The sequence below is a fragment of the Amphiprion ocellaris genome, chromosome 16 (genome assembly GCF_022539595.1).
Source record: "Amphiprion ocellaris isolate individual 3 ecotype Okinawa chromosome 16, ASM2253959v1, whole genome shotgun sequence".
Classification (NCBI taxonomy): Eukaryota; Metazoa; Chordata; class Actinopteri; family Pomacentridae; genus Amphiprion; species Amphiprion ocellaris.
In genome coordinates, this window is record NC_072781.1 from 15,783,630 (window position 1) to 15,802,051 (window position 18,422).

General features: G+C 39.5%; 1 protein-coding gene across 4 annotated transcripts in view; it reads right to left on the reverse strand.

The window, feature by feature from the left end:
* The window catches only part of macrod2 (mono-ADP ribosylhydrolase 2), a 411,911-nt gene that overhangs the window by 10,174 nt on the left and 383,315 nt on the right, over nucleotides 1-18,422 (reverse strand). The window contains exons 11-15 of one of the 4 annotated variants that reach the window (XM_055018437.1): nucleotides 17,511-17,570; nucleotides 12,953-12,991; nucleotides 12,499-12,543; nucleotides 11,046-11,150; nucleotides 10,288-10,353 (exon numbers count right to left, since the gene is read on the reverse strand). In XM_055018437.1, coding sequence (XP_054874412.1) covers nucleotides 10,288-10,353; nucleotides 11,046-11,150; nucleotides 12,499-12,543; nucleotides 12,953-12,991; nucleotides 17,511-17,570 — 315 coding nt within the window. Of the gene's footprint in view, nucleotides 1-10,287; nucleotides 10,357-11,003; nucleotides 11,151-12,498; nucleotides 12,544-12,952; nucleotides 12,992-17,510; nucleotides 17,571-18,422 lie in introns of all 4 variants that reach the window. The other 3 variants (XM_055018436.1, XM_055018435.1, XM_055018434.1) reach the window with 3 other exon arrangements.

Sequence of the window (18,422 nt, forward strand, 5' to 3'; positions counted from 1 at the left end):
CCTATTGTGGTTTACTATATCAAGACACAGACAGCCTTGCAGAGGAGCAGTGAATCTGGCGCTTGGCGTTCTGGCTGACCCCATACATTAAAATGGGACACGCCACAGCTGAGGGAGACGTAGAAGCAGCGTGTTTGTCGAGGAGGAGCTTGGATGTTTGAGAGGTGCTGAGGACATTGCTCAGGACGGCGCTGCTGTTATGCATTGATTTGCAGTTATTAAGTGATGCCTCTTTTGGGCAGCGCAAGGTTTTCCACAGTAGATCATGGATTGGATTGATCAATATAATCACAGTGCTTGTCTAGACTGCAGTGAAACCAGGAGCAGCTGTTTATCACTGAAAGGTCAGCAAGGGAGCAGCTTGATTGGTTGGTCTCAGCAGAAGCATCATGCACATGTGACTGATAGAGATACAGTTATGGAGAATGAAGATGTTGCATCAGACTTTATGCATTATTTCCATGATTTCACCCTTTAACTGATTGTTTTTTTAACCGTGCTGTTTTTTGTGATGAACTGTAATGTAGCACTTCCTAACCATAGCATATTATAATCCATCCATCCATCCATCCATCCATCCATCCATCCATCCATCCATCCATCCATCCATCCATCCATCCATCCATCCATCCATCCATCCATCCATCCATCCATCCATCCATCCAGCGAAGGCAGGGTACACCCTAACCCTAATATAATAGAATAGAATAGAATACAATAGAATAGAATATATGATCAATTAATTTACCCATAAAAATTGATTATAGTTTTTGATTAATGGGTTAACTGTCTGGTCCATAAAATAACAGTAAAGACAGCTAGTGCAAAACACAAAGACATTTTATGATTGTATGATATACGATTGCCAATACAGTAGATCGATATCATGGTAAATATATAATATCAAATAATGTAGAGTGGCAACTAATGAATATTCTTATGGTTAATAAATTTGCCAGATATTTTTTTCAGTTCATTGTTTGGTCAACAAGAACTGTAGAAACTGTAAAGGGTATTGTATTGCTGTGGCCTAGCTGGTTAAAATTTGTGTCCCGTAAACAGGAGATCAGGGGTTGAAACCCAGCAAATTTGTCTTGTCTACAGATCTTTAATCTACACAACTTCTGTGTCTAAACTATCCCCTTTGCTGTTGTAATAATGCAATTTTCTCTACTGTGTGATTAATAAAGACTTATCGTATCGTATTGAGTCACCTTAAGTTCCAAGAGCTCAAGCAGATGCCATTAAATGTATTGTTTTGACTGAAACACCCCCGAAACCCCAATTCTGTCTACTATTAGCTACTAATTTAGTTTTTTTTTTTTTTTAGAATATATTTGAAAAGCTGAAGCCATAAAAACAATTTGTCAATAATATTTTATCTAATCAATTCATCAACTAAACATTGCAGCTCTGTTATCATCATGCATGGTGTCTTGTTGCCTCATTGCATTCTGAGTGAATTTGGAAGATGAGAGAAAATGGTCAATATCTGAGAAATACTAGGGAGTCAGGTGCCCACTGACATTTACAATCCTGAGGGTTAAACACTTAAAATGACAACTGTCATGTCTGCATCTCAAAAAGCATTGTTTTCAGTATCTCGCCTTGGTTTACTTCTGTTTCTTACTGAAATAGTTCCACCATCAAATCTTCCTCAGTGCCTCCAGGAGACAGGCAACCCATGCAGAGATCACTCATCACACAGACAGTGCCTGTTCTTTCCATGTGTGTTTTTACAGAATGTATGTGTGTGTGTGTGAGACTAAAATATGTTCCAGACTTTTCAAAAACACATTTGTTGCATCTGTGCCGCCTGACAAATTCTCTCTCTGCTCAGAGTTGATTCATTTGCCATTTTTGTGAAGCAAACAGTGGGTGGAGACAGGATAAGAGAACTGATCAAAAGAGGAGCTTCAAAGCAGAACAAAAAAAGTGTGTCCCCTGTAGCCTGTTAGATGAATCCTGTCTCTTTGAAGCAGGCTACTGGGCCAGAGGTGACCACCATAATGGACACTGTGCGCATCGGCCTACTCTCCATCTCCAGCTGACCAGAGTTGTATGTTTCTCATCAAGAGGAAGACATTACAGAATGATGGAGGGTGCCATCTGGTATAATATATTAATCATGCAAGAGTGTTTAAACAAACAAAAGAACTGCCTACATTTCAGCTCAACGCCGCTGTCAGATACTGGAGTCAGTAACTTTGTAAGTCACCATGGCAACAACAAGCCTGTCCCATCCATGTTCATCCCTTTTTAGTGCCCAGTGAAAACAGCTGTTTCTGCTACTTGCAGTTTTTTCCACTATTTGGTTGTGCTGTGTTCACTTTGCAACACAAGTGCTGACACCGTCTTGGTTTTTTTTGCGTGTGGTTTGTTTATTTCTTTGTGTTTTCTCCTCAGTCCATTGAGTTCTCAGTGCGATAGTAAGAAGGCTGTTTCCTCAGTGTTGACCACAAAGAAAGAAAGGAGTTACTTTGTGCAATTCCAAAGCTGAAACTGCAGGGTTGACTAATTTAAGCTAGATGAATATGAATACTAATGGTGAAATTTTTTTTCATTTTATACTTGAGAGTCCTACAATGGAGCAATGCTGAAATTTGTCTTATTTGGTTTTGCTTTTTATTTTTTCTTATTGACAATATGAATATAGCAGCATCTGTAAGAATTATTCCCCAAAAAAACATTGCTGAAAGTTTCCATTTTTCAAAATAGTTGGCAAAAAGGTTCGTGCATTCCTTCTATTTTTCCTGCTGCGTTAAAAAGTATAACAAAATGTGACCCCAAAACCACAGCACATAGTGAATTTTGTGCACAGTTACACTGCTAAGTCCAAGACTCTGAAAAATATTCCTTATCTTGCCAAAGAAAGAAGTTTGTTTGGTACCAAGTGACCTTAACTTAACAAAGCAAGTCAAAAGAAGGAGTCAAATGGAGTTTAAGAAAGAGGAGGAAAGCCAATTGGAATTTTAATGATAAGACTGTGGGTATCCGCTAATGGCACTCAGACACAAAGCCTCAGTGTGGCAGTGACTGGTGTAGCTGCTGTTACAGAACTTTCAGAGTCAGAAGAAGCAATAAAATACAAGCATAGCCTAACGTCTTCAACCAGTGGCAGCGTGCTCCCTCAAGAGCTACACAGTGTTACAACATGCAATGTTATGCCAAAAGTTAATTGTGTGCTGACAACTCTTAGCCACAGGAAAGACCGCATTGCTCTCCAGGATTAGATTTACATCACCAGTATCCCATTGCTCACAAAAGACCAAGACAAAAGGGCACAAAACAGCCAATTAAGTACAGCTTGAAATCCTTTTTGCTATTACAGACAAGGGAACATAAATGCAAAGTGCACTTTGGCAACAACAAATTCTGAGTTGAATATACCAATGACTTCAGGATAAATTATTCAAGCTGCAAAATCGAAGACGAGGGAAAAAAAAACAAAAACCCTTTTGATTTGCAATGGATTACTGAGAAATTCCACTCGCTGTACTTGATGTTTTAAGATAAAAAAGCAGCCATACAGAATGACTGTGCTGTGATACTTTTGCGTATACCTACACATTGTCAGTGGCAAGTGTTCTGGCTTTCAGAAAAGCCATTTGTGTTGGCTTACTGTTCTGTTACACTCAAGCTGTTACTCGGAGGAAGTAAAATACATAGAAATCAATAATATCCCCCAAATAACCCTTGCAAACAAGAGAATAAAGTCAACTCTCAAAACAGTTGTTAGAAGGGATTTTTTTGTACTTCCATTTTGAAGCATTTTTTTATTGTTTGTGGATCCTACAGGGGAGAGAGGTGAATGCATGATGTGTATATGGTTGGTCACCATATGGCACTTGTGGATGCAGCTGGGCTTTCTGCTCAGAAACTCCCATACAGCGAGCTGTGAGCGGCTGTGGCAAAGTCACGGCGATGTATGTGCAACATGTCATGACCAACAGGGTACATCAAAAAGCACTCGGGAGCCAGAAATTTAAAAAATGAAGGCAATCAAGTCAAAATAAACAAAGGAAAACTCAGAGAGTGAAGATGAAGTGGAGTTTACTTGAGTTGTTGTGATGTTTTTAACAACACCACAGGTCTGAGGAGAGGAAAGGAAACAAAGAAAAATCAAGGGAAAGAGGAGCAGGGGGATGTCAGCTCTGCGCTCATGTAATAGTGCCTTGTCTCTGCTGCCTTGAGACTGAGATTTTTGTGAAGGCCTGCTGGGTCTGTCTCTTCATCTCCCCTGCAGGGTCCCTCCTGCCTGGCTTTAGTATGCCATTATAGTCTGTCCCCTACTCGTCCGTCTGCTGTGCACCCAGCCATCCCTCTAAAGTATTCTCAGTAGCATTCTTCCGTAGTCAAGGAATTGCTTTCACCCAATGGTCAGCCTCTACTAAAGTCCAGCTTTATCAAAGGCAAGAAAATATAAGGAGCACTTATACACTGAAGCTTCTGGTTTCGTTTTTAGGCAAGAATTGAGCGAACTCAAAGCAACGCTGCTGGTCACACTTAAAACGGCTGTAAAATAGGAAATATTATAACAGTCACAAACCTCAGTCAGATGTATGTCTATGCATTGTAGGAAATGCAAATGCTTTACAGGGGAAACTTGCTTAAAAGTTGATGGGAAAGAAAGATAAGCTGCTGTTTACTCAGTGGCATTGAGTCTGTGCAGCCATTAAATCTTACCTTTGGAGCTAAGACAATAGCTATCGACTCCTGTAGGAGAATCACACTCCATGAAGGAAAAACAATTTCTGTTCACAACTCAGATTTATTTATTCCTTGCTTTAGGCAAAGACAGTCTCATTTTAATTTATGGGTGTTCCATGGGCTCACTGAAGCGGGTGCCCACTCACACAAGTCACCAACACAAGACTTGCTGTGCAGATATTCTAAACGCAATAACAATGTAGCCCCCATTTTCATTTTAAAGTATGTTATGAATATTCATAAATATAGGCTGCTTCAATTCAGGGAGCCTTGTAACATCCTCACTTTCAGCCAGAGAATCTTATTGCCATTGCAGAGGGATATCTAACACACACAATTCATATAGTGGAGCTTGCAGCCGGATTTAAAGTAGAAAATCTCCCCTCTGCCTTCCTCCTTACATGCCTTTCTTTAACAAGGATTTTCTAGAGAGCAAAACCCACAGATTATATTGGTTATATATTGTTTGGATTAAGGCTTTTGGTTGCTTGCAATATCACACTAAAAACATTTATGGAGTTAAGAAGCACAGGACTAAATGCATATTTACATGAGCAGACCTGCAAAGTAAACAACAGATGGTAACATGAATTGATAAGACATCTGCAAGTGACCTGTTCAGTAGATCCTAGATCTTTAAGAGAGTGTGTGTGGACTGAATAAATTATTACACTAACAAGTTATAATGATGGTGGCAGCGAAAATGAATAAAACACAAAGCTGTTTTATTTAGCTTGGTATTATTTAGTGTGACAGAGCTGCAACTGAGATGCTTAGCTGTGATACACACTTTCATATGTGCCATACTGAGCTATGTGAGAGCAGCAGGGTGTCAACAGACTGACAACTGGGAGCATGTGGATATAAATGTGCAAGTGCAAATGCAAAGCGAGGCTGCTGTTTGAGGAAATGGTAGAGACATGTCTGTCTTTAACACATCCTGCAACGTGTAATCACTACTATGTACAGTGTGACCTGTTCATCATGAGGTTAATCAGTGAGGTCTCCTGCTGGGATAATGTTCAAATAACTACAACGTACCAAACTGGTAATTTTGAAATACAATGCGTCCACAACAGCAGGTGGTGTCTAGCTGATTTGATGTCAGCTAAAGTCCTGTGAATCAATTAACACGACTAAACAATTAATCCAACAGTCCTCAACAAGAGCCAAGAATTTCTCTCTGAATTGCTCTTCCTTGAACTTCTATTTAGGAGGATCAGATTTATGTTTCATTTTGGCCAGCGTTCGCAAGTTGGCAATGATGGTTCATTTCTAAAATGGTGATGTGTGAGATGACACTGTCACCTTGACACAGAAGGGGAAACATAACACTGGTCTACAAAATTTTGGGAAGTCTCTGCTTCAGAGATAAAACTTGCTAAATCTTATGTAATTTGATACAATTAAGTGAAAAACAAACATTAAAAGTCTTAGTTGGCTACTCTTTTCAAGATACTTAATGTTAAAGTTTTATTGCACAAATGCTGGGGATCAACAAGGGGTGAGTGTTGGACATTTTTCTTTCCTGGCTCCAAGGACTGTCGTAGCGGCCAGTCTTTCCTAACATAGTGAGATTCCCTGGCTCGGCTGTCACGTTCACATAGAAAACAGCAGTACTTTGTATATCCACCCTGTAGCCCAAGTACGAGTGCAACCACTTTCAAATCACCGCAAATCTGCCACTGATGTTGCTCATACTTTATACACCTTAAGAGCTGTTTCATATTTTCATATGTTTCCTTCATATGAACGGCATGACCAACTGGAATGGATGGCAAAACATTTCCATTGTGGAGTAAAACTGCTTTAAGCCTTGTTTTGGATGAATCGATAAACAGTCTCCATTCATCTGGATCATGAGTGATGCTAAGCGCTGTCATCAAGCCATTGATATCGCTGCAGTAAACCAGATCACCTTCCATCAGAAAAAACTCAACCAGACCTTTTTGGTGATCACGAAAGCTAGAGATCCTGACATCACTCTCCAGGAGATTCCATTGTGGCAGCCTGGAGCCCAAGAGCTCTGCTTTACTCTTAGGCAGTTCCAAATCCCTCACTAGGTCATTCAGTTCACTCTGAGATATAAGGTGTGGTTCAGGAGAGGAATGTGACAGCCTGAAGTCTGGATCAGCTGATGTTGATGGCTCAGGACTAGCTGCATCCTGATCATCATCTTGGTCATCATCAGTGTCCAAGGAGTAAAATTCTGGTGCATCAGGAACTGGTAGTTCTTCTCCATGAGGCACAGGGCGAAGAGCTGATGGAATATTAGGATATTGCACTGTCCATTTTTTCTTTCTGGAAATACCACTTGCAACTGGGGGTACCATACAAAAATAACAATCAGTAGTGTGATCTGTTGGTTCACGTCAAATCATTGGAACTGCAAAAGGCATAGATTTTCTTTTCTTGTTGAGCCACTGGCGTAGATTTGATGCACATGTGTTACAGCAATAATGTGGGGCTCAGCTTTTGTCCTGGTCACCTATTTTGCATCCAAAATAAAGATGGTATGCTTTTCTCACCATTGCTGTTAGAGTCTGCTTTTGTGATGCAAAGGTTACCTCACCACAAATATAACAGAAATTATCTGCATTGTTTACACAGTTTCGAGGCATATCTGCTTCCAGAGTTAAAAAACACAAGAGTTCCATAGAAATATCAGGTCCTGGCAACTTTTCAGTTATGAAAACGGCTGCATGGGAATTGTAATCCACAGGTCAACTCGTGCTACTGATCAAGAAATATCTCTACATTAATACATTACCTTAACTTTCAAGACACAGGTTTTCTGCAAGTAATGTGTCAAATACATGATGCTCAATCAAATTTCTATTCAACATGATAGTATTCTTGTTTGGAATCACTGTTTTAAATCGATTATGTCTCAGACAAATATATTCCCATTTGAAATGGGACTCGATTTCTCATTAATTTTCAAGAAATTTCACAATTTGACCTAATACTGTATCTTGAAAACTATAGCTAATTGGCACTTCTGACTTATTTTTTCTTTAAAAGTGACCAAAAGTTGGTAAAATTTCACTACTCTTATCCAGGAAGCATTTTGCTTGTAGACCAGTGTAATCAGAGATGTATTATTAAAGGAGTGAATTCTTTCCTGGGGAAACGAAGCAACGTAAATGATGCAATATTTGTCCATTGATCGATAAGATTTTGTTTTAGGTGCATGCATTTGTTTCATGAATGCCTTTATATCACAATTTCTCATATTAATTGTGCCTGTAAATGACTTGACTGTGAAATAAGGCAATGTCAGTAACATTAAAAAAATGGTGGAAGGTAAAACTTGGAGACTTGCAATAACACCAAACACACATATTCATGCTCTGACTCACATTTGTGTGTACTTGGATAACAACCTCACAGTCCTCTGTCCTCAAATTGTTTGCTTCATTATTCAATCCACCTATCATTATGAGCCATTTTATTACTCCTTTCAATGAAGCACCTCTATGGCCATGAGCAGGCGGCCTGATTACAGTTATTATTTTTAATAAAAGGTATTGGCTCTGAAATCATTTGGTCTTGTCCTGTGAATAGCTAGTTGTGCATGGCTAAGCCAGGGTGCGTTGGCCTGCATGAGATTCAATATCTGAGACAGTTTAGGTCTGCACTCTGTCTAAGGCCCTGCTCCTCTATACAAAATGCAATCTGCCTGCAATCAGGAGTGACACCACTGTTTACAGCCTGACTCTGCCACCACACAGCACAGGGCCTATGGTGTGACCGAGACGGTGACAGACGGTGTGGCAGCTCTGGCAACACACAGGCTGGAGAGAAGCTTTCCAGAGAAGGAAAGCCTGTAGTGCTCGGAGGATATATTCAAACGTATTTTCACAGAGGATGGAGAAGGGTATCTCAGATAGATCTATCAGGAATGTCCACTCTCACCCTAAATTAATTGAATGTCAGTCAAAGAGAAAGTGAAATGGAGGTGAGAGAAGGACTCAGACCTTTGTGTTAGTAAAGTGGTGAGAGAGAGGTGGCTAGGGGTTCACAATTCTACCCTTAAATTCTCCGGAGAGTACACTTAATAAGTGAGAAGCCACTGAAAAATGGGGATAAATAAAGACAGATATCCAACGTGGTCAGAAACATAAAGTGGGGCTACACTGAAAGAGATGTCACAACACAATGGTTTGTTCCTTGGAGCTCGTGAAACAAGTCACTGGTTTCATTGGGGTCACTCTCTCTTGACCTCACTATGTGAAGTGCCTTGAGATGACTTATGTTGTGAACTGGCACCATATAAATAAAACTAAACTGAGCTGAAGGAAAAATTAATAAAGGCTAGATGTATGGAAATCTAGCTTGAAGAGAGATTAAAAGCTCTGCAAAGCACAATTTGATTTGACTACATTGAAACTGACTACCTCACTAGATAGATTCTTCTTGGAAATAACACATTTTCTTTCATTTAAATCCTTTAGTAATTTTCTTAATGCAAACAACCAACAATATCAAACGCCCTTTCTCAACACTTTACGACACTTCGAGCCTGTCTGTGTCACTGCGCCCCTAGCCATTTGTTCCTACAGGAAAGTAAAATCTTTTATAACAGGTCACAAATATATGATTAAAAAAAGACAAGTAATTCCACGTGGTTCTAAGTAATTACATGTATAAACTGTTAAGGACTCACACTTTGATATGCCCTCCAAATTTATAAATTGACAATTCCAGTCAGTGCATTTAAAAGCCTGGTTTTAGAATAGAAAAGAAATAGCTTCTCGTGCACATTAATAGCCTATCTCCACTTGGCAGCAGTGAATACCTATGCTATTGTGTGTGACTATTACTACATTAACAGCAAGATTTTGCTCAAGATGACTTTTTGATAACCAAGAAATCATGATTTATTTACTCCCTAAAATCGCTATTGGCATCGGCCCAAAAATCCCAAATCAGTTGGGTGCTAACAACTCGCTATGTTAATTTATCTATTGTACAAATCTAATGCATCAAAGAGCAATTCCACACCAGACTTCAACGGGAATAACATCAGCGCAACACCGGCCTGTTTGGGTGAAATGGCACAAGTGTCATGCAGTTTGTTATAGATTTATATTAGAATTATTAGACTGAGTGCAGTAAGTCTGTAATAACTTAGACAGACATATCTCACCTTCAACAAGCAAAGCAAAGCAAACAAAATCTGCAGAGAAAAGAACAATGCCTTTTTCGCTTAGCTACAATAGAAATTAATTTTAGAATCTGAAATGATTTGCCGTTCTCAGCATCTCCATCATGGCTTTATAAGATGTGTGAAGCCGCCTGAGGCTCCCAGCAAACCCTTGTTCCTCATGTACAGAGCGATGCTACATGGGTGATGAAGTAGAGCTCAGACAGGCAGAGATGGATCCCCAAGGAAAACTAGTGTTACTAATACCAGACAACAAAAACAACGCTGACCGAACTAATTCAATACACAAGTATACAAATACATCAAACTGCACAGGAAAATCACATTGATAGAAAGTCAGTCATTCAGACCCTCAATCATCTTTAATCAAATCACATCCAATCGGATCCGAGCAAATCAAATCTTACCTTCCATCTCCACAGTGGACTTTGCTGTGTCGTCATCTTCCATCTTTGCAGGAGGCTGCTCCTCCTCTGCTGGAAAAAGAAGCAAAGTTGTGATGTTTGTTACACTACATTTGCATTGCACCAGTGTCTTTGTTGACAGGTGACTGCCACAATATTCCTGCAAAAAGAGCATGACCTCCCTCTTCATCAGTCAAATCAGCTTTGTTAAAATGTAAATGTGCTATAGAGTGTGAGGCTTCAGTGTCCATGTCTAATATGTAATACTACCCACAATCGAGCCCCAAGTTTGCCACACTTGGATCAGCTTATTCTTTGCTGGTGGATAAAATTTATAGTATACAAAAAGAAATAGTAATAAAAATAACAACAACAACAAAAAAAAAGAGCAGGACATCCTTACAGTGTTTTATCTTCCAGCTATGTGCTGTAATTTTAGACTGCTGGCAAATCAAGGAATGTAAACATCTGTGTTTCTATTTTGCTATGCTGCCGTTATTTTAATTGAATAGACTTATTCATACCTGTCTGCCTCTGTGCCCTGTGGATATTTGGCCATGTACAGTGAGAGAATAAAATGAAACACAAGGAAATAACACAATCACCGGAATCATTTTCAGTTCTGTAACGATTTTTGTGGCTGACAGCCTGCATTGCACAGAGGTTTTGATGCAAAAAGATAACAAAAACTCATCGCCAAACTGCCCTTATGTACATACCTTTGTCTTCATCTTTCTCATTGTTGATGCTTTTTTCCTCACCGTTGTCTTTGTTGTTGTCACTGCCTGTATCTTCACCTTTGTCTTGGTTTTCATTTTCATCTTCACACTGTTCTTGAGTCGGCTCCTCGTTGGCTATATTTTCGTCTGAAGGCACAAAAAATAAAAGGGAATACATTCTGAAGAATTAAATTAGGCATAGGGAGTCAAAGCCTTCACATTAAATCCTGTAACACGTGGCAGAAAACAAGCCCATACTTCATTACTGCTGACAGAACAGGTTGCTCTTTTTTGGTTTGAATGGAGGTTGACAGAAAAGAAGGAAAAACAGTCAGAAACTTAAAAAAAACCAAAAAATTCCCTGAAGAAAATGCATGCTTTGTGCTGTATAAGCTAGTTCAAATGTAAGTCTGCTTGACAACAATTGTTATAATCGTTGGGGGTATAAAGGTCTCACTATGTGGTGCTTGGCTTTTGGCACAGTGTGGTTACTAAACTTCAAAAGGGATGTCAATCTCATTGATAAAATATATATAGCATTCATATTTTAAGAACAAAATAAAAGGATAAAAGCAGGTGTATATGATGCAAAATGTGAAGGAAAGGAGTACTTACTGTAGATAAACAGGCTAGTATTGGTTTATGCACAAAAATTACATTTTGTAAAATAACCAAGAGCACATAATTGAACAACATATTGATCAGTGGTGTCTGGTTTTCACTTGCAATATAAACACACAATCAAGAATGACGTAAGTGTTGCTTTTCTGGCTGAATTATCCTGCAGGTGCTGTTTTAAACTGTATATCCTTGTTCTTCCTAGTCCTAACTCTCTATTTATGTCTCATGAGAAAGTAATTACATATCTCAGGTCTTGGATAGCATCCCAGGGCAGCATTTGCTAAAACTCGCTCATAGAATATCTACAAAATTCATATTCAGAGAGGCTCTATCTGTCAAATTGTTGTGAATGGGATGGGATTTGAATAAAACAAAAACAGAGGAGAGGCGAGGCGCTGCTTGCTGCCAGTATGCAAATGCAGAATCTTAATTATATAGCAGCAGCACAGAGGATATTCGGAAAAGAGAAATGGTTCTGGCTCAACGTTAATGGTCGCCCCTTTGTAACACACACACACACACACACACACACTCTCGGTTCACTAAAGGCGCTCGCTGTCAGCACCACAAAATGCATCAGAGTCTTGGGATCTGTTATACAGAAGCATTTACAGTTTTGTATACTAGTTATTCCTCTGCTGCTAACGAGACTGCTCAGGATGGATCTCTAATCAAACTCTGAAGTGAAAACCAGAACAAGTAGCTGCACGTCGGTCAGCTCCAACAATTCCCATCTGCTCTAGAGATAAGAGCGAGACCAGTGTGTGCTCCTTCCTTCTGAGTCAGTGATGGGTAGGGTGGTGGCAATCTGCACAGTGACAATAACATGTAATCACACACCCGCTCATGCTGCAGCCTTGACTTGTAACTGTACCTGGGTTTTGACTTGCCATCTCCACATCTTCATTTACCCCAGCATCTAGAAACAGAAGAGGAATTTAAAAGAGTGCAAAAACATTTGAGTTCAGTGCTAGTGCCTGGAGTTGAATTGAGTTGGCTTTCGATATCACCTCAAACAGCCTTTTCATTCCATCACTTTGTGTAGCATTGTCTTTGTACTGCACTATGAGAGCAATGGAACCACAAAGACATGCATAAATTAAGTGACAAAAAAGAAGGGGAAAAGAATGTCACTTCTAAAGCCATACATAATTGAGGGATTTCTTTGTTCTAAGCGCGTGTGATAAGAGAACTTTTTTTTTGTTAGACTAGTGGCACACAGGATGGAAAGACGGAACTGAAGCGAATAGAAAATTCAATTTTTGATGACAAATGACATCAAGAAGCAATGGTAGAGCTGAGAGGCTCAGAATGTAGAGCTACAATACCGTTGTCAGGCTCCTCTTCATCACCTGTTTCCTCTTTACCTGGAGAGGGAGGGAGGAGAATCATCAGCCAAACACAAACATGCATTTGAATAATGCCAGTCATTAATTTAGAAAAAAAAAAAACAAAGCAAACAGCCATGATCACTGATCAACTGTTCATCTTCTCCAGGCAAATGAGAGAGCAGGCATCACATTTTAGAACAACTTTCTGTCTAGTTACTGCTTCAGTTCACTTTTCATTTTCTCTCTCTCTCTCTCTCTCTCTCTCTCTCTCTCTCTCTCTCTCTCTCTCTCTCTATATATATATATATATATATATATATATATATATATATATATATATATACATACATACATACATACATACATACATACATATATATATATACACATACATTGATACTTATACTTTAACACAGATCATCATCAGGGGTCATGAGGGCATTTACAGAATTTCAGCGGTCTAATGTAGGCATAAAAAGCAGAATTTAACATTGAAATTAATTTTATAAAACTTTATAATCCCTCCATCATATCTGTTAATCCCACCCTCCTCACCCCCTTTCTTGCTTTCACACATTCTTATACACATGGGCACACACATAAACCAATGACATTTGGGACAAATTGAGTAAATGAAAGCCATGACACCAATAAGAGAACATGCTTTACAATGGCTATTGTGCAGCTTCTATAATTGCTTTTTTAACAAGCTGCAGAGAGAAACCATTTTTTCATATCTATGCAATTTTGCCCTGCACTCAGAACAATAAAAATGCCAGCCTCTATTAAATTGGAAAAAGGCCAGTTCTACCAGTGCTGCATGTTTGTCTCAAGTACCTCTGTCCATCACGCAGAATACTGGTGACACACAGTAGATGGCAACCCTTTCTGTTAATCATGACTGGCATTTGGAGATACAGTCACAGACAGAGGGGGGCTGAAAAGAATACTTCATTGGGAAAAACAGCTTCAGAGGAATCCTTCGCTAGCCTTGAGGTCACACTAAATCTTTCTTCTGTGTTTAAAAAATCATGCATGGCTATTGTATCTGTCTAAAGTGATCCCAAACAACAATATATCAGATATGACAAAAGACTGAATGTAATTTCCTCTTTGTTATTTGATCATTTGTATTTGGCTTATTGAATGGAACAGTATTCACTTTGTGATAAAGGATGCTGTGGCACAGACAGCAAAAAAACACACAACACACACACAAAACCGAAAACAGAAGCATCAGAGTTGGGCAGATGTGATTTATAATGTCTCCAAGTTTAGATGAATTAGAGCGACGTCTCTCCGCAAAGTAAAAGCCCAACCAGCACATCCCGGCTGCTGCTCAGTCGTGTGCTACAAACAGCAGGTGGCAGCATTGTCACAGCTTTCTTACCCAATATTCATTCTCTGAAACTGTCTTCACTGAGAATCAGGGTCTGACATACTTCACACAGAAGGGTCCAGCAAACACCTCAAGACTTTTAGTGTCACTGCTCCCATGAATTTCACTTTGAGAAATATAGTGCGAAAAAAGGAAATTGCCGGCAATCGTCTGCCCTTGTGTTGTATGAGCAACAGCACTGTGGTGTTTTTCTGAATAAAATGCTTGTCTCACACACACTTAAATGATTTATTTATGTCAACATCAGATTCAGGGGTACAGTATTACAAGGACATAAACAATTTAGAAGATGATATGCAACCATCCTGGTGTGTCCTAGTTGCATGACTGTTGAGTAAACATCAACTGCAGAAGATATTTTCTTGGAAGTAAAAGTAGTATTTCATATTCAGGAACGCACACACCCACACATAGACACGCACACACTCACGCGCACACACACACACACACACACACACACACACACACACACACACACACACACACATGCACACAAGGCGTTATCTCTCCCCCAGCCCTGTCTGCTATTCCTTTTATTAAAGCCAACTGGAGCAAAGGACAAAAAAAGATTAAAAAAAAGGGGAGAACCTGAAAAATTCATGAGACATGTGTAAAGGAAAAAGGGCTGTGAGATGACCAACAGCAATCATTCAAAGACCCTTTGCATGTGAAATGCGCGCAAGCGAAGCGCAAGTGCGTTTGTGAGCGATGCTTGACAGGGTGCCACGGTGTAAAAGATGGCGTCCCGCTGAGAGGCTCACTGTCTGTCCACACACAGCGTTATTAATCTGCATGTCCATCCACGCTCGGTGCTATCTCTCACCGTCTCCCGCTCTCTTCCTCGGGCCTTTCCCAGAAAGCTCAAGCATGCCAGGCAAACAGACCCAGCCAGGCATTGATTTCTGGCTTAATGTTCACATTTTACTGTGCCCTGTGACATCCACTAATCTCACTAATACCAATCTGATATCAAATAATAGACACTGTGGGGCTGCTTGCCAACTCAGGTGTGCTCTAAAGAGACCTCTGTGTCAGCGTTCGCCTCAGTGTCTCACCAGCCCTTCCCGTCGCTCTCTTTTTCTTTGTATAGCTTGCAGCATTTGCATGCTGTGCTTCTGTTTCATGTGGATTACATCACAGCACAGCTCATCACACACACAAACACATAGAGTTAATCTGTGACCCTATTTTTCAAATACACTTAGTTTTTTTTTAGATGATGAGGGAACATGTGTTGGCTGCTTTTGAACAGGAAATGTTGCTTATTAAATGCAAAAAACTCTGCTATTCATCATCAGACCTGTTGTTATAATATAATATAATATAATATAATATAATATAATATAATATAATATAATATAATATAATATAATATAATATAATATAATATAATATAATATAATATAATATAATATAATATAATATAATATAATGCATGAAGCACTTTAAAATTGCCATGTTTTGTGAATGGGCAACATTTATCAGACATTTATGAGACAGCAAGTGCATAGAAAATATCACATCAAGAAAAAGCATAGTGAAACATTTAAAAAAACAGAATAAAACAAATGTCACATAAATGTAATATTTTGATGTTGTCTGATGTTCAAAAGAAGATAAAGAAGCTGCTGTGTTGTTTGAATTTATAGTTGTACCACATAATATGTGCTCTGTTATACAGCAGGGTTTGTGTGCTAATTGTGTGCTGTTTACCGTTTTCTTACTTCAGTACACCGAGGATGAAGAAACCTTTTGCTTGTGGAATGACAAAACAACTGTAAGTGTTGCAGTTATTATGTGTGGGGCAGAGGAGCCCTATAATTACCTTCAGTGCACTAACCAGTGTATTTGTCATGGAAAATCAGTGGAGAAAACCTTAATGCTGTCTCTTCATTGGTACTGTGGCTAAAAGCCCCTGATGCCTGACCCATGGACTGGGTAGAGCAAATCCCCTGAGGAGTATGATGGATGTGATAGATCACACTGAGGCATATTGACAGACACACTTCACCACTTCTGCTGCAGACTGTAATTTATTCCAAAAAGTGCTCCACATATTGACTATATCAAATAGGAAGACCAAGATGGAATATAGTGTGTTTTTGCAGAAAGAAGATCTTACATCGGTGTTCAGAGGTGGTATGAGACTCTCAAGCGCCTTGTAATGTCTGTCTCACATAGCTGGCAGTGTTTTTGCAGCTCGCTTTTCCTCTGCTCTGTGCTATCTTGACATCTGAGTGTTTTCTATGATTAATCCTTCCTATGTGCTACATCGAACCAGACCTAACCTTTACAGTGCAAGCAGCACAAAATCATTTCATTCCCTTCCTGTGAGAGAGGTTGTCTCAAGGACTGACTGTTCCCATGCTAGAAAGCTGTGCCAAGGCCTTTTGTGAATGGATTAGTTACTATTAAGCTGTGGGGCCTGATAAATTAGGATTTATAAAGATTATTACAAAATACTTATGCCCTTCTAATGCTCGTGATTGAATTTGTGAATCATACTGAATTACTGTTGTGGATTATGGAAAGGTATGTTGAATAGGCAGGAGAAATGACTTATTGCGCTTTGTTTAACAGCACAGAATGTATTGACGCCCTTGAAGTGACTGCACTATCTAGTCCAGCCTCTCACAATCAGTAAGAGGAACTGTTTCCCTAAAGAAAACAAGCATGACTGCTATCTTCAAAAATTCCCCGCAACCTTAAGGCTTGAAGACAAATGGATGGTGTGCGATTTTAATTGCCTACTAACACCCTCCAGTGTAAGAATCTAATTATCTTTGGTCCATCGTATCGGAGAAGCCTATAATTGTTTCAATATTACACATCCAAAGGGGCTGAAACTGCAGAATAGCCAGATAATGGCTTCTTAAACAAGTTTGCCTCTAAGAAAACATTCTTTTAAAAAAGACCAAGCTTCATCTTGTATTCATTTCCCCAAAGAGGAACTTGGCATCAGAGAGCAAGAGATTACTGACCAAGAAAACACTTCATTACTTCATACCCACAAAACAATTTTTTTCTGTAAACATGTCAATGTAAAATGTTGCCTCTCCCACTAATGCTGCTTGGCATTTTGAAAAGAAGCAGTCATAATTAGAATACAAAAAACACTGCATGCATGCAGAAATGCACAGTCAGACACAGACATACCTCTGCTGCGGTCTTCTCTTTCTTCCTTGGTTGTGGATTTAGTAGATGATGGTGTGTTATCTGTAAACAAATAAAAATAAACGGTAAATCAGTGACGTGGGACTGATGATGGGGGATGCTAAGGGCATGCCATGTCGTCAGTGCAAACTGTTAAATGAGCTGTTGTGAGTAAAGATTACTTTTGATAAATCCATCGTCGCAGTGATCATTTTAACATTCTGTCTCGGCTGACTACGCTACAGAAGCCTGTGGGAGAGCTCGATGGCTCTTATGCTGTGTTGTTTTATACCTGCCCGACAAAAAAAATGACTCCGGTGGGAGAGAAGGGAAGAATGTGAGGGTTTGAGACCAATTCCAGACCACAGTCTGGGACAAAAGCACCATTCCATGTGGGAATGGCAGCCATTCGAACCTTTGAATGGAGTCCAGGCTGACTGATTCAAACTCTGGCACATGGAGCAGAATAAAAGGCCAGTCCTTGGCACTGGCGCAGAAGCCCATCAAACAGGGCCAAACTGGACTAGGGCAGGGCTGGCATGATGATACAACAGAGCTAGGAATTATCAGGGGTTGTTTCAGTTGGCTTGATGTGGTCTGATGCTATGTTATTATACAGTATGCAGTAAAATAGCTGTTGAGCAACACAATAGAAAACAATAGCAGTTGGTCTGAACTAACTCTCCAACGTAGTGTCTCTCAGCCAAATCTTTATGATGTAGCCATTACGTGCACATTGTTTCACTCTGGAATATCACATTTTACAGTGCACTTATAAAACAGCCCTTTTATGTTCACCCAAAATGGAATCTCATTGAAAACACAGATGCGTGTAATTGGCAAATCATGGGGGTGACTTTGGAAGGAAAAACATTTTGATAGCACCCTGGGTTCTACATCTACTGTAATCGGAAC